Here is a 17,037-nt window from a genome sequence, read left to right as displayed (position 1 = left end):
AAGAACGGAAATTATAACAAACTGCCTCTCAGACCACAGTGCAATCAAACTAGAACTCAGGACTAAGAAACTCAATCAAAACCGCTCAACTACATGGAAACTGAACAACCTGCTCCTGAATGACTACTGGGTAAACAATGAAATGAAGGCAGAAATAAAGATGTTCTTTGAAACAAGTGAGAACAAAGATCCAACATATCAGAATCTCTGGGACACATTTAAAGCAGTGTGTAGAGGGAAATTTATAGCACTAAATGCCCACAAGAGAAAGCAGGAAAGATCTAAAATTGACACCCTAACATCACAATTAAAAGAACTAGAGAAGCAAGAGCAAACACATTCAAAAGCTAGCAGAAGGCAAGAAATAACTAAGATCAGAGCAGAACTGAAGGAGATAGAGACACAAAAAACCCTCCAAAAAATCAATGAATCCAGGAGCTGGATTTTTAAAAAGATCAACAAAATCGATAGACTGTTAGCAAGACTAATAAAGAAGAAAAGAGAGAAGAATCAAATAGACACAATAAAAAATGATAAAGGGGATATCACCACCGACCCCACAAACTACCATCAGAGAATACTATAAACACCTCTACGCAAATAAACTGGAAACTCTAGAAGAAATGGATAATTTCCTGGACACTTACACCCTCCCAAGACTAAACCAGGAAGAAATTGAATCCCTGAATAGACCAATAGCAGGCTCTGAAATCGAGGCAATAATTAATAGCCTACCAACCAAAAAAAGTCCAGAACCAGACAGATTCACAGCCGAATTCTACCAGAGGTACAAGGAGGAGCTGGTACCATTCCTTCTGAAACTATTGCAATCAATAGAAAAAGAGGGAATCCTCCCTAACTCATTTTATGAGGCCAACATCATCCTGATACCAAAGCCTGGCAGAGACAAAAGAAAAAAAGAGAATTTTAGACCAATATCCCTGATGAACATTGATGCAAAAATCCTCAATAAAATCCTGGCAAACCGAATCCAGCAGCACATCAAAAAGTTTATCCACCATGATCCAGTGGGATTCATCCCTGGGATGCAAGGCTGGTTCAACATACGCAAATCAATGAATGCAATCCAGCATATAAACAGAGCCAATGACAAAAACCACATGATTATCTCAATAGATGCAGAAAAGGCCTTTGACAAAACTCAACAGCCCTTCATGCTAAAAACTCTTAATAAATTCGGTATTGATGGAACGTATCTCAAAATAATAAGAGCTATTTATGGCAAACCCACAGCCAATATCATACTGAATGGGCAAAAACTGGAAGCATTCCTTTGAAAACTGGCACAAGACAGGGATGCCCTCTCTCACCACTCCTATTCAACATAGTGTTGGAAGCTCTGGCTAGGGCAATTAGGCAAGAGAAAGAAATAAGGGTATTCAGTTAGGAAAAGAAGAAGTCAAATTGTCCCTGTTTGCAGATGACATGATTGTATATTTAGAAAACCCCATCATCTCAGCCCAAAATCTCCTTAAGCTGATAAGCAACTTCAGCAAAGTCTCAGGATACAAAATTAATGTGCAAAAATCACAAGCAATCTTATACACCAGTAACAGACAAACAGAGAGCCGAATCATGAATGAACTCCCATTCACAATAGCTTCAAACAGAATAAAATACCTAGGAATCCAACTTACAAGGGATGTAAGGGACCTCTTCAAGGAGAACTACAAACCACTGCTCAGTGAAATAAAAGAGGACACAAATGGAAGAACATACCATGCTCTGGATAGGAAGAATCAATATCGTGAAAATGGCCATACTGCCCAAGGTAATTTATAGATTCAATGCCATCCCCATTAAGCTCCCAATGACTTTCTTCACAGAATTGGAAAAAACTGCTTTAAACTTCATATGGAACCAAAAAAGAGCCCGCATTGCCAAGACAATCCTAAGCCAAAAGAACAAAGCTGGAGGCATCACGCTACCTGACTTCAAACTATACTACGAGGCTATAGTAACCAAAACAGCATGGTACTGGTACCAAAACAGAGATATAGACCAATGGAACAGAACAGAGCCCTCAGAAATAATACCACACATCTACAGCCATCTGATCTTTGACAAACCTGACAAAAACAAGAAATGGGGAAAGGATTCCCTATTTGATAAATGGTGCTGGGAAAATTGGCTAGCCATAGGTAGAAAGCTGAAACTGGATCCTTTCCTTACTCCTTATACGAAAATTAATTCAAGATGGATTAGAGACTTAAATGTTAGACCTAAAACCATAAAAACCCTAGAAGAAAACCTAGGCAATACCATTCAGGACATAGGCATGTTGGGCAAGGACTTCATGTCTAAAACACCAAAAGCAATGGCAATAAAAGCCAAAATTGACAAATGGGATCTAATTAAACTAAAGAGGTTCTGCACAGCAAAAGAAACTACCATCAGAGTGAACAGGCAACCTACAGAACGGGAGAAAATTTTTGCAATCTACTCATCTGAGAAAGGGCTAATATCCAGAACCTACAAAGAAGTCAAACAAATTTACAAGAAAAAAACAAACAACCCCATCAAAAAGTGGGCACAGGATATAAACAGACACTTCTCAAAAGAAGACATTCATACAGCCAACAGACACATGAAAATAGGCCCATCATCACTCGCCATCAGAGAAATGCAAATCAAAACCACAATGAGATACCATCTCACACCAGTTAGAATAGCAATCATTAAAAAATCAGGAAACAATAGGTGCTGGAGAGGATGTGAAGAAATAGGAACACTTTTACACGGTTGTTGGGACTGTAAACTAGTTCAACCATTGTGGAAAACAATGTGGCGATTCCTCAAGGATCTAGAACTAGAAATACCATTTGATCCAGCCATCCCATTACTGGGTGTATACCCAAAGGAATATAAATCATGCTGCTATAAAGACACATGCACACATATGTTTACTGCAGCACTATTCACAATAGCAAAGACTTGGAGTCCACCCAAATGTCTATCAGTGACAGACTGGATTAAGAAAATGTGGCACATACACACCATGGAATACTATGCAGCCATAAAAAAGGATGAGTTCGTGTCCTTTGTAGGGACACAGATGCAGCTGGAAACCATCATTCTCAGCAAACTCTCGCAAGAACAGAAAACCAAACACCGCATGATCTCACTCATAGGTGGGAACTGAACAAAGAATCACATAGACACAGGAAGGGGAACATCACACACTAGGGCCTATTGTGGGGAAGGGGGAGGGGGGAGGGATAGCATTCGGAGATATACGTAATGTAAATGACGAGTTAATGGGTGCAGCACAGCAATATGGCACATGTATACATATGTAACAAACCTGCACATTGTGCATATGTACCCTAGAATGTAAAGTATATAAAAAAAAAAAAAAGAATATGTGGTAGTTACACAGTAGTTAATATGTAGAGAAGTAAGATAAAGTTTTTCCAAGAGAAAACTATATAAGGAAAGGGGCCAGGCTTGGTGGCTTATGCCTGTAATACTAGTACTTTGGGAGACCGAGGCGAGAGGATCGCTTGAGGCCAAGAGTTCAAGGCCAGCCTGGGAAACATACTAAGACCTAGTCTCTTAAAAAAAAAAAGATATATAAATAAAGGCTTAGGGGTAAGAGAGAATAAGAAGTAAGAATTATCATGTCATGTTTAGGGAGAAGTAAGGTCTGATGATAAGGAGGTAAGAGAAGAAACAAAAAAAAATTAGAAGAAATCAGGTTATAAAAGGCCTTTCATGACATGTCAAGGAGTTTGAATTTTATCTTGAGGTTATAGAAAAACAGCTGAAGACTTGCGTGTAGGGAGTGTGAATAACAAATTAGCAAATTTGAACAGATTACTTTGGCATCAAATTGGAGAATGGATTGGGACGAAGTTAATTGGGGGGAGGGGAGTCTGTTACAATTGTCTAGGAAGTTAATAATAAAGACCTAAACTGGGCCAGGTGCAGTGGCTCACTCCTGTAATCCCAGCATTTTGGGAGGCCGAGGTGGGCGGATCACCTGAGATCAGGAGTTTGAGACCAGCCTGACCAACATGGAGAAACCCTGTCTCTACTAAAAATACAAAATTAGCTGGGCATGGTGGTGCACGCCTGTAATCCCAGGTACTCAGGAGGCTGAGGCAGGAGAATCACTTGAACCCAGGAGGTGGAGTTTGCCGTGAAACGAGATTGTGCCATTGTACTTCAGTCTGGGCAACAAGAGTGAAACTCCATTTCAGAAAAAAAAAAAAAAAAACCAAAACCTAAAATAAAACAATAACAGAGGGAATGCAGAACAAGGGACAGTTTTAAGAGGATGTAAAAACACAAGTATTGTAGAAGTAGAGAAAATAAGTTTAGTATTTGTCATGTTATATTTACTAGCAGCAGATATGTAATATATTTAGAATATGAGTTTGGAGCTTGGAAAAGCTCTGGGCAATGGTATTGATTTAAAATTCACCTTATAAATGGTATCTGAAACTACTAGCCTGCATGAGGCCATCTGAAGTCAATGGACAAGATGTGAAAAGGGCCAAAGAAAAAAAACTGTAAAGAAAGCTTTTCAAGGAATTGACAAAGGAAGGCAAGCCTGTAAAGGAGCCAATTAGAGGAGACAAGTACCACATTAATTTACCTATCTCTTCTGCACTAGCCCATGAAATCCACGGGGCAGGAGTTTTATTTTTATTCATCTTTGCAAATACAGGACTTAACATAGTATCTGACATCTACTTGATGTTTATTAAATATTTGTTGAACAAAGTAAATTATGTTTCTATATATGATGTTTTCTAAACACCTAATCAAAGTGCCTAGGGGGTCTAATTACAATACCCTTTCACACAAAAAATTGAGTTTGATTCAACTCAAAGGTTCAATGCAAACCTCATTATTATTTTTCATCATCATAGGTGGAAACACTTGACAAAAAGTTATCCATCTATGAAGAGTCTGCTCTTCAACTGATTTGATGAATCAATGATGATTTGATGAATAAATGAATGGGAAAGAAGCACATGAAGGGAAAAGAGAATACATCTGACAGCATTTTTCTCTAGAGGAAAAATGAAATGGCAATTTCCAACCTTTTTTAAAAAAAAAAAAAAACAACCAGAATGTCTCTTTAAATGTGACCTGGAATACATGGTGAGATTTTTCTAAGGACTGATGTTAAGGGAAACTCTTCTGAATTATAAAAAAAAAAAAAAAAACAGGAATGGTTTATTTATTTTTATAACAGGTAAAGTAGTATTAATTTTTTTATAACTTAAGTTTACATTCATATTTTCTGAAAATGTCTTGGTTTCTACTGATATCAATAAATATCTCAACATTCTACATTTGATGATAAACAAAACTACTCTATTAAAATTGTTTTGAAATCACACAGTTAATTCCTGACTAATCCCTACTCTAGTGAGTTTTCTAATCTTTACTGAGGAGTAAAAGAAAAACAAATGGTTTAAGCCTAATGATATGCATATCTAAAAGAATGTGAACCAAAGATGTAGGATAAGGGCAAACTATAATAACGATTCTTGTCTAAGTGGGGACACAGAGAAAAGAGCTAAAATCTGGCACCATTGTGTTAGTTGCATTATTTTTTATAATTTAATGGTGGAAGAAGAGAGCACAATTATGTGGTAAAAGGAAGAATGTAAATCTTGAGACCTTAATCCTATTCCTTTTCTGCTATTCTGAGTTTGAGTTTCCTTGCAAAAAAATTAGGGTGTTTGTGCTCTCTACTGTTCATTGTAGTTTGAATATTTTATGATTCTATCAAGTTTTTTATTTATAAAATTAATTGTTGTGTTCTTTCTGCATAACAAATTAAGAAACTATATTTTATTCAGATTGCACTAAATACAACTCCTCTTTTTGGTGTTGGGAAGAAACCTCAAGCTTTATTGGCTGGAAGTTCTCCTCAGCAGTCTGGTCTTCTGCAACTGGATGCCTGAATACAACTCCTATGCTGAATGTTTAGAAATGGAAGTTGTTAATTAAAAACAAAATACTGGGGAATGCTACCTTTCCATTGTCTTAGTTATCCATGGATAAATTAACATATTTTTAATATTTATTTACAATGTATGTAAATACATTGTATTTACATTTAAATACAGGTTTTCCAAACAGAAAAAGATGATTACAAGACATATTAGTTGTCTCCCATTTCTGACAGAAAGGACATCACATAGACTCAGAGTTTACTTTCCTCACTCAGTGCTGACAGCCCTTTCTTTAGTTTGCAGTATTGGTATTTTGATGGACAGCAGAAACACAGCTGATTTTCTTCCTTTTTTTTTTTTTTTTTTTAATGAAAAGGCAGTTTCATGGATTTTACTCTGTATACTGTTAAGGCTGAACCCTTAGCCTTTTTCTTATTGAGTAGAAATAAGAAAAAAAAAAAGAATGATGATAATTGTAATAATAGTTAATAATCTTTCTTTTTCAGGAAAACTGTGTATTAATGTTACATGAATCTTATTTGGTAAAAAATGAAGAAAAGTAAGGGCAATGGTCAAATATAACAGTACCTCGGTAATTGATGATTTCTGTCCCAAGCACCGGAGTCATCTCCAGGACTGTGATAAAGGCTTTGTCCATAGATGTCAGAGGAAAAGGAGACATACGGTGTCTTCTGGCCACCTTGGTGATATCGACAGCACTGTGACCTGAACAGTAAGATAATTAACTAAGAATATGATACTGTAACACTGATTAAAAAGTGGCAATGACTTACAATATCACAACTCCCAATTTCAAATGTCCCCAAATGAAGATTAGCAGGTGAGAAACTGTTTCTCCTGCCTGCAAAATATAGGGAACATTAAATCAAGTTAGCAGTGTTATATCATGTGTCAAAACTTAGCAAAATTCAATGATGACATTGACTAATCCTTTTTGAGCTCTTTCTATGTGTCAAGGCAGTATACTAAATTAACTCATTAATCCTCCCAACAACCTTATGGTGAGGCACCATAATTACCCTTATTTATAGGTGAGGAAAGAGAAGCTTAGAGAAATTCTGTATCATTTCCTAAATCACAGAGCTAGTAACAGAAGAGCTAAGATTCAAAACTAGGTAATTTTGGCTTCAGAGTTCATGTACTCAACTACTACACAAAATTTTGAATACTTAATGCACTAGTTAGTAAAATGAAGTCCCCAAACTTCAATTTATTTAGGATACCATAGGAAATTTTCTCTCCTCTGAAAAAAGTTATGAAGAAATATTATTATTTAGCTATCGACTCCACAGGTAACCATATTTAGTCCCAAAGCATTCATATAATCCATACATTAAAACTACTAATTTTATATCTCCAATCTCAACCTCTACCCTCAATTCTACATTTTTATATCATCCAACATGCATTTGGATGTGCAACCAGCAAGTCAAACCTAAAATGTCCCAAAACAAACTCTTAATTCCCCATCCTCCTATTCTACCCATACAATGACTTATTCTCTTGCAGTTCCCATTTCAGTAAATAGCAACTCCATTCTTCCAGTTATTAAGCCAGAACCTTGCAAGATACTTGATTCTTATATATTTAAACTATCTTTAAAATATATCTGGAATCTGATAATTATTCACCACTTCGATGACTACTATAATAGTTGAGACCATCACTGATTTCCTGGGAAACTGAATAGCATCCTAACTGGTCTCTCTGCTTCTATCCTTGTCATACTACAATTTATTCTCCACACAGCAGTTACAATGATTCTTTGAATCACTGGATTGTGCTAATCTCTGCTCATAGCTCTCTAATGACTTTCCATGTCCCTTACAATAAAATCTCTGCTATGGCCTATAAGCTCAAAATATTATGGCTCCCATTGTCCTCCTAACATTCCCTCTTTGTTTACTGTGCTTTACTCATACTGGTTCCTTTTTTTTACTTGATCATGCCAAATTCATCTCTCCTCAGGGTCTTTGTACTTTCTGTTTCCTCTGCTTGAACCATTCTTCCCCAGATAGTCTCTCATTTCCCCATCTATACATCACTTCTTTCAGGTCTCTGTTCAAATATCACTTCATCAGAGAGAAATTTGTTGAGCACTCTCTATGGAATAATACCCACCATCACTCTTTATTTCCCTTACCCTACTTTTCTTTTCTTCATAGCTATATACATACCCATGTACATACATAATATGGATATTCATAACCAATATATAAAATATATAAATATAAATATGTATATTGATATTTGTTTATAGTCTTCCTCTTCTCAATAGAACATAAAGTTCCATGAGAGCAGCGACTTTGTCTTGTTTACTGTTTTTGTCCGCCGTACTTAGAACACCATCTGGCACATATTAGCAAACAAAAAATAGTATTTGTTGAATTAATAAATGCATAATTTAATGACAAGAAGGAACTTCTTGGAGTATTATATCTTCATATATAAATAACTGGACCTTTTCCTTGGAGCCATATAAGCCTACATCCCAAAGAGTTAACAAAAAGTAGTAACTGCAAATACTGCTGCTTAGCTCTCCTACCTGCTATCCACAATCCCCTTCATAAGCAGCTAGGAGTGGCCGTATGATATAATTCTGGCCAATCAGGGGTAGGAATAAGTCCCTGGGGCAGGCTTCCTCTTACAAATAAAAAGATGAAGATATGAAGCTTTAAGAGAAAAAAGCTTTTGCCCATCTACCGTTTTTTCTACCTGGAACATGGCTGGAACTGGGAGCTGGGCTGACACTGGGGACTGGAAGGTGCTGTAGCCACTTCTGAACTACGAAGATGCAAGCCCATGCAGTAAGTATAGAAAGGTGAAAAGAAAAAAGAATCCAAGTCCTTGATAACAATGTAGAGCTGCTGTAAAAACCCTAGACTGGGCCGGGCGCAGTGGCTCAAGCCTGTAATCCCAGCACTTTGGGAGGCCGAGACGGGCGGATCACGAGGTCAGGAGATCGAGACCATCCTGGCTAATGCGGTGAAACCCCGTCTCTACTAAAAAATACAAAAAAACTAGCTGCGCGAGGTGGCGGGCGCCTGTAGTCCCAGCTACTCGGGAGGCTGAGGCAGGAGAATGGCGTGAACCCGGGAGGCGGAGCTTGCAGTGAGCTGAGATCCCGCCACTGCACTCCAGCCTGGGCGACAGAGCGAGACTCCGTCTCAAACAACAACAACAACAACAACAACAAAAACACCCTAGACTGCGTGGCTCCAGACTTAGATATGTGAAATACATAAGCTCCCATCTCTTTAAACCACTTTATAATGATTATATGTATCCTTCATAAGATTGTGAGTTTCTTGTCATTGCAACTTATTAAATTTAGCACTCCTACTCCAATCCTAGGGGCTGCTCCAGACATGTTCAATGAATTGACTTAAAGGCACTACCCCAAAGGGTTTTCATTCTAAGACTAATGACATTGTCATAGGCACCTAAGAAAAATATATACAAAGTTGCTTATACTATTAATATGTGATTTCTTCTCATGGTCAATCAAAATCGCAAAATTTTCAAAGTTTGAAAAACCTTAGAGATTATTTAGTGCTACATAGAATTTTCTATTCAAATTGTGGGTGAACACTTCAAAAAGGATTATGTAATTCACCAATCACTGACAATTGAAATATAAATTTATTTGTAACTCATTTTCATTGAGGTCTTGACCTACTCATTAAAATATAAAAAAATTCATTGTCAAGGCAGAATGATAGAGATTGCTGCTTCTGCTTTTTATTCAGCTTTATAGGTCTCAGATTAGATCTTTTTTTTTGTGATAGGCTGCACTGTATGGTGCAAATTGGATATAATCTTGCAAAAGTTGTCTTTTAAAAATATGTTTAGTTTCTGAGAAGAAAATTCTGCTTCTTAGTTATATAGGTTTTATCTGTTGAATATGCTTTGTAATAGGCATTTTCTTATTAAACAGCAAGTCTGATGATACACATATCCATTCAACAAATATTGACTGAGTGCACTTCATGAACCAGGAACAGTTAGGGACTTGGGATACTGAGAGTAAAATATACCCTGCCATGAAGAATATATAACAGCCCAGCAGAAAGGAAAGAAAAACAAAGAGAAAGAGACCAAGAAAGAGAAAGAGAAAAAGGAAGGAAGGAAGCAAGAAAGGAAGGAAGGAAGAAAGAGAGGGTAATAAACCACCTGATGGTTCTGTAAGTTTTATTTTTTTACTTTATTTTATTTATGTTCCAGGATACACGTGCAGGATGTGCAGGTTTGTTACACAGGTAAACTTGTGCCATGGTGGTTTGCTGCACAGATCAATCCATCACCTAGGTATTAGGCCCAGCTATTCTTTCTGATGCTCTCCTTCCCTGCAACCCCGACAGGACCCAGTGTGTGTTGTTGCCCCGCCATGTGCCCATGTGTCCTCATTATTCAACTCCCACTTTAAGTGAGAACATGCAGTGTTTGGTTTTCTGTTCCTGTGTTAGTTTACTGAGGATAATGGCTTCCAGCTCCCTCCCTGTCCCTGCAAAGCACATGATCTCATTCCTTTTTATGGCTGCATAGCATTGCATGGTGTATAGGTACCACATTTTCTTTATCCAGTCTATCATTGATAGGTGTTTGGGTTGATTCCACGTCTTTGCTATTGTGAATAAGTGCTGCAATGAGCATACACATGCATGTATCTTTATAAAGGAATGATTTATATTCCTTTGGGTATATACCCAGTGATGGGATTGCTGGATCAAAAGGTATTTCTGGTTCTAGGTCTTTGAGGAATCACCACACTGTCTTCCACAATGGTTGAACTACCAACAGTGTAAAAGAGTTCCCATTTCTCCACACCTTGCCAGCATCTGTTGTTTCTTGACTTTTTAATAACTGCCATTCTGACTGCATGAGATGGTATCTCATTGTGTTTTTGATTTGCTTTTCTCTAATGATCAGTGATGTTGAGCTTTTTTCCACAGGTTTGTTGGCTGCATGTATATCTTCTTTTGAGAAGTGTCTGTTCATATTCTTTGCTCACTTTTAAATGGGGTTATTTTTTTCTTGTAGTTTCTGGATATTACACCTTTGTCTGATGGATAGACTGCAATAATTTTCTCCTATTCTGTAGTTTGTCTCTTCACTCTGATGACAGTTTCTTTTGCTGCACAGAAGCTCTTTAATTAGATCCCATTTGTCAATTTTTGCTTTTGTTGCAATTGCTTTTGACGTTTTTGTCACGAAATCTTTGTCCGTGTCTATGTCCTGAATGGTATTGCCTAGATTTTCTTCTAGGGTTTTCATAGTTTTGGGTTTTACATTTAAATCTTTAATCCATCTCGAGTTAACTTTTGTACAAGGTGTAAGGAAAGGGTCTAGTTTCAATTTTCTGCATACAGCTAGCCAGTTCTCCCAGCATCATTTATTAAATAGCAAATCCTTTCCCCATTGCTTTTGTCAGGTTTGTTGAAGATCACATGGCTGTAGATGTGCAGTCTTAGTTTTGAGTTCTATATTCTGCTCCACTGTCTATGTGTTTGTTTTTGTACTAATACCATGCTATTTCAGTTACTATAGCCTTGTAGTTGAGTTTGAAGTCAGATACATGATGCCTTCAGTTTTGTTCTTTTTGCTTAGGATTGTCTTCGTTATACAGGCTCTTTTTTGGTTCCATATGAACTTTAAAGGAGTTTTTTCTAATTCTGTGAAGAATGTCAAGGGTAGTTTAATGGGAATAGCATTGAATCTATAAATTACTCTGGGCAGTATGGCCATTTTCATGATATTGATTCTTCCCATCCATGAGTGTGGAATGTTTTTCCATTTGCTTGTGTGCTCTCTGATTTCTTTGAGCAGCAGTTTGTAGTTTTCCTTGAAGAGGTCCTTCACTTCCCTTGTTAGCTGTATTCCTAGGTATTTTATTCTCTTTGTAGCAATTGCGAAAGGGAATTCATTCATGATTTGGCTTTCTGCTTGTCTACTGCTGGTGTATAGAAATGCTTGTGATTTTTGCACATTGATTTTGTACTTTGCTGAAGGTGCTTATCAGCTTAAGAAGCTTTGGGGCTGAGATGATGGGGTTTTCAGATATAGCAGTATGTCATCTGCAAACAGAGATAGCTTGACTTCCTCTCTTCCTATCTGAATATCCTTTATTTCTTTCTCTTGCCTGATTGCCCTGGCCAGAACTTCCAATTCTATGTTGAATAGGAGTGGTGAGAGAAGGCATCCTTGTCTTGAGCTGATTTTCAAGGGGAATGCTTTGAGCTTTTTCCCATTCAGTATGATATTGGCTGTGGGTTTGTCATAAATGGCTCTTATATTTTGAGGTATGTTCCATCAAAACCTAGTTTATTGAAAGTTTTTAACATTAAGGGAATTTTAATTTTATCGAAGGCCTTTTCTGCATCTATTGAGATAATCACGTGGTTTTTGTCTTTAGTTCTGTTTAGGTGATAAATCACGTTTATTGATTTGCATACGTTGAACCAGTTTTGCCTCTTGGGGATGAAGCTGTCTTGATCATGGTGGATAAGTTTTTTGATGTGCTGCTGGATTCAGGTTGTCAGTATTTTATTGAGGATTTTTGCATCGATGTTCATCAGGGACATTGGCTTGAAGTTTTCTTTTTTCGTTGTATCCCTGCCAGGTTTTGACATCAGGATGATGCTGGCCTCATAAAATGAGTCAGGGAGGAGTCCCTCCTTTTCAGTTGTTTGGAATAGTTTCAGAAGAAATGGTACCAGCTCCTCTTTGTACCTCTGGTAGAATTCGGCTGTGAATCCATCTGGTCCTGGGCTTTTTTTGGTTGGTAGGCTATTAATTACTGCCTCACTTTCAGAACTTGTTATTGTCTATTCAGAGATTCAACTTCTTCCTGGTTCAGTCTTGGGAGCGTATGTGTGTCCAGGAATTTATCCATTTCTTCTAGATTTTCTAGTTTATTTGCACAGATATTCTCTGATGGTTGTTCATATTTCTGTGGGGTCAGTGGTGATATCCCCTTTATAATTTTTTATTGTGTCTATTTGATTCTTCTCTCTTTCCTTCTTTATTAGTCTAGCTAGTGGTCTACTTTATTAATTTTTTTCCATAAAAACAGCTCCTAGATTCACTGATTTTTTTTTAAAGGTTTTTTTCGTCACTATCTCTTTCAGTTCTGCTCTGATCTTGGTTAGTTCTTGTCTTCTGCTAGCTTTGGCCTTTTTTTTGCTCTTGATTCTCTAGTTCTTTTAGTTTTGATATTAGGATGTCAATTTGAGATCTTTTAACTTTCTGATGTGGGTGTTTAGTGCTATAACTTTCCCTCTTTAACACTGCTTTGGCTGTGTCCCAGAGATTCTGGCACAATGTCTCTTTATTCTCATTGGTTTCAAAGAACTTCTTGATTTCTGCCTTGGTTTTGTTATTTACCCAGGAGTCATTCAGGGGCAAGTTGTTTAATTTCCATGTAGTTGTGTGGTTTTGAGTGAGTTTCTTAACCTTGAGTCCTAATTTTATTGCACTGTGGTCTGAGAAACTGTTTCTTACGATTTCAGTTGTTTGGCATTTGCTAGGAGTGTTTTACTTCCAACTATGCAATCTTTTTAGGAGTAAGTGCCATGTGGCACAAAGAAGAATATATATTCTGTTGTTTTTGGGTGGAGAGTTCTGTAGGTATCTGTCAGGTCCACTTGATCCAGAGTTGAGTTTGGGTCCTGAATATCTTTGTTAATTTTCTGTCTCAGTGATCTAATATTGACAGTGCAGTGCTAAAGCCTCCCACTATTATTGTGTGGGAGTCTAAGTCTCTTTGTAGGTCTCTAAGAACTTGTTTTATGAATCTGCATCCTCCTGTATATTTAGGATAGTTAGCACTTCTTGTTGAATTGAGTCCTTTACCATTATGTAATGCACTTGTCTTTTTTGATCTTTCTTTTTGGTTTAATGTCTGTTTTGTAAGACTTTAACACTATGATTGTTAGAAAAACAAACACTAAGATTGTTAGAGAAAACCCCTGGTTTTCTCTGCTTTCTATTTGCTTGGTAAATTTTCCTCCATCCCTTTATTTTGAGCCTATGTGTGTCTTTGCACATGAGATGGGTCTCTTGAATACAGCACACTGATGGGTCTTGACTCTTTATCCAGCTTGCCATTCTATGTCTTTCAATTGGGGGCATTTAGCTCATTTACATTTAAGGTTAATATATGTATGAATTTGATCCTGTCATCATGATGCTAGCTGGTTATTTTGCAGACTTGCTGATGTAGTTGCTTCGAAATGTCATTGGTCTGTGTACTTTAGTGTGTGTTTGTAGTGGCTGGTATTGGTTTTTTCTTTCCATATTTAGTGCTTCTCTCAGGAGCTCTTGCAAGGCAGGCCTGGTGGTGACAAATTCTCTCAGCATTTGCTTTTCTGAAAAGGATTTTATTTCTCCTTCACTTTACGAAGTTTAGTTTGGCTGGTTATGAAATTCTGAGTTGGAAATTCTTTTCTTTAAGAATACTGAATATTGGCCCCCAATCTCTTCTGGCTTGTAGGGTTTCTGCTGAGAGGTCCACTGTTAGTCTGATGGGCTTCCCTTTATAGGTGACCTGGCCTTTTTCTCTGGCTGCCCTTAATACTTTTCCTTCATTTTTGCTTTGGAGAATCTGATGATTACGTGTCTTGGGATGATCTTTCTTCTCATGGAGTATCTTACTGTGGTTCTCTGGATTTCCTGAATTTGAATGTTGGCCTACCTTGCTAGGTTGGAGAAGTTCTGGATGATATCCTGATGTACGTTTTCCAACTTTGTTCCATTCTTCCATCTTTCAGGTACCCCAATCAGTTGTAGGTTTGGCCTTTTTACATAATCCCATAGTTCTCAGAGGTTTTGTTCATTCCTTTTCATTCTTTATTCTCTAATCTTGTCTGCCTGTCTTATTTCAGCAAGATAGTCTTCAAGCTTTGAAATTCTTTCCTTTCCTTGGTCTATCCAGCTATTGATACTGATAGTTGTATTATGAAGTTCTTGTGTTGTGTTTCGCAGCTCCATCAGGTCATTTATTATCCTCTCTAAAATGGCAGACTGGAGCTGCAGTGATGGCAGCCATCTCTTCCTGCAGGGGCTCAGTTGTCTTAGGCAGCAGGCAGTTGCAGTGATGGCAGCCGCTCCTCCCACTGGGAGCTCAGTCATCTTTGGCAGCAGGCAGCTGCAGCGATGGCAGCCGCCCCTTCCCCTAGGAACTTGGTAGTCTTAGGCAGTCTCCAGTTGAACAGCTGCCAAGAATCTGCATAGTTCTGTGCTTGGGAACCAAGGCCCAGGTGGTGTGGGCTTATGAGGGGATCTCCTGATCTGTGGGTTGCACAGATCCATGGAAAAACCATGGTTCCCCAGGTGGGGTAGCACACTCACTACCTCCCTTGGCTGGGAGTGGCAGTTCCCCTTCCCCTGTGTGGATGCTGGGTTGGCTGTCACTCCACTCTACTTTTCCTCACTCACCATGGGTTGCACCAACTGCCTAGTCAGTCCCAGTGAGAGAACCTGGATACCTCAGTTGCTGGTGTAGGATTTACTCGCTGTTTTCATTCTTCTACGTGGGAGCCTCCAACCGTAGCTGTTTTTAGTTGGCCATCTTGGCCCCTCCTTTTCTTTTTTTTTTCTTCTTGTTTGGAAATTGCAGCATGGTTATCTACTGGCAGGAATAATCTCTTCCATCTCTAAAGTAATGTTATACCTTGTTTATATTTGTCTTCTGGTATCTATCACTCTCCATCTTATGCTATAGATATTTAAATATTTGCCTTACCTCTGCTAGTAGATGGTAAACTAATTGAAGGCAGAGCCTATGTCTTATTAATCTTTGTATTCTCTGCCACTTTTAGAACAGTGCCTTCCTTACACTCATAGTAGATACTCAGTAAATACTTTGAGTATTTAATGAATGGCAAATCTTTTAAACAAAGTCCAAAGTTGGGAAGCAAAAAGTAAAGCAGTGCTTTCTGCTGTCGTTTTACTTCTCTAAGCCACTGAATATTTATAAAGTCTTAGTCACAAAGTGATTACCTCACTGGAAAAATAATTTGTACTTTTTTCTTTATAGACCTATAGTATAAACATTTTATTTAAAGTTTATTTTTAATTGGCAACAATTTTATATATGCATAGTGTATACCATGATGTTTTGAGATATGTATACATTGTGGAATAACTTAATTGAAGAAATTAACATACTTTGGTGCTATTGGATTAATACTGGTCCTTGGTTAAACTACTTGCATGTTAACACAGGGGCCTTTGGATATATAACAAATTAACTAAAAGGAATGTCTCAAAGGAGGAGTGTTGTAATTCTCTGGCACATCAGCAGGTAGGGTTGTGTGTGCATGCATGTGTATGCATGCGTGCATTTGTTTCCCAGAAATATTAATCGAGCACTATTTTATGTGCCATGAGGCTTTTCCCACTCAAGACTCACCCCAAATTATACAGTACCTAGCTACTTTACCAATAAAAAACCTACTTCAGTCGGGTGTGGTGACTCACACCTGTAATCCCAGCTCTTTGGGAGGCTGTGGGGGGTGGATCATGAGGTCAAGAGATCGAGATTATCCTGGCCAACACGGTAAAACCCTGCTTCTACCAAAAATACAAAAATTAGCTGAGCATGGTGGCGCATGCCTGTAGTCCCAGCTACTCGGGAGGCTGAGGCAGGAGAATTGCTTGAACCCAGGAGGCGGAGGTTGCAGTGAGCTGAGATCATGCCACTGCACTCCAGCCTGGCAACAGAGCAAGACTCTGTCTAAAAAAAAAAAAAAAAAAGTTGTCACGGACTTCTCTTATTTTGTAAATTACAAACCCAAAGCACTTCTTACTGTCTTGGGCCATTAGAAAACATCCTGGCTAACATGGTGAAACCCTGTCTCTACTAAAAATACAAAAAAATTAGCCGGGTATGGTGGTAGGCGCCTGTAGGTCCCAGCTACTCGGGAGGCTGAGGCAGGAGAATGGTGTGAACCCGGGAGGTGGAGCTTGCAATGAGCCAAGATGGCGCCACTGTACTCCAGACTGGGTGACAGAGCAAGACTCCGTCTCAAAAAAAAAAAAGAAAGAAAACTTAATCAGCAGGAAAAAGGACCAAAAAATG

General features: G+C 38.1%; 1 protein-coding gene across 30 annotated transcripts in view; it reads right to left on the bottom strand.

Annotated features, from left to right (window-relative positions):
* GPHN (gephyrin) overlaps positions 1 to 17,037 on the bottom strand; it is a 734,546-nt gene that overhangs the window by 120,842 nt on the left and 596,667 nt on the right. For all 30 annotated transcript variants that reach the window (XR_013395171.1, XM_077938281.1, XM_077938262.1 and 27 more), the window contains 1 exon segment: positions 6,525 to 6,662. Coding sequence is in view for 29 of the 30 variants with exons in the window: in XM_077938281.1 (XP_077794407.1) it covers positions 6,525 to 6,662 (138 nt within the window). In the remaining variant the exon portion in view is untranslated.

Source organism: Macaca mulatta, chromosome 7 (assembly GCF_049350105.2).
Source record: "Macaca mulatta isolate MMU2019108-1 chromosome 7, T2T-MMU8v2.0, whole genome shotgun sequence".
NCBI lineage: Eukaryota > Metazoa > Chordata > Mammalia > Primates > Cercopithecidae > Macaca > Macaca mulatta.
This window is presented reverse-complemented; position numbering and strand designations above follow the sequence as displayed.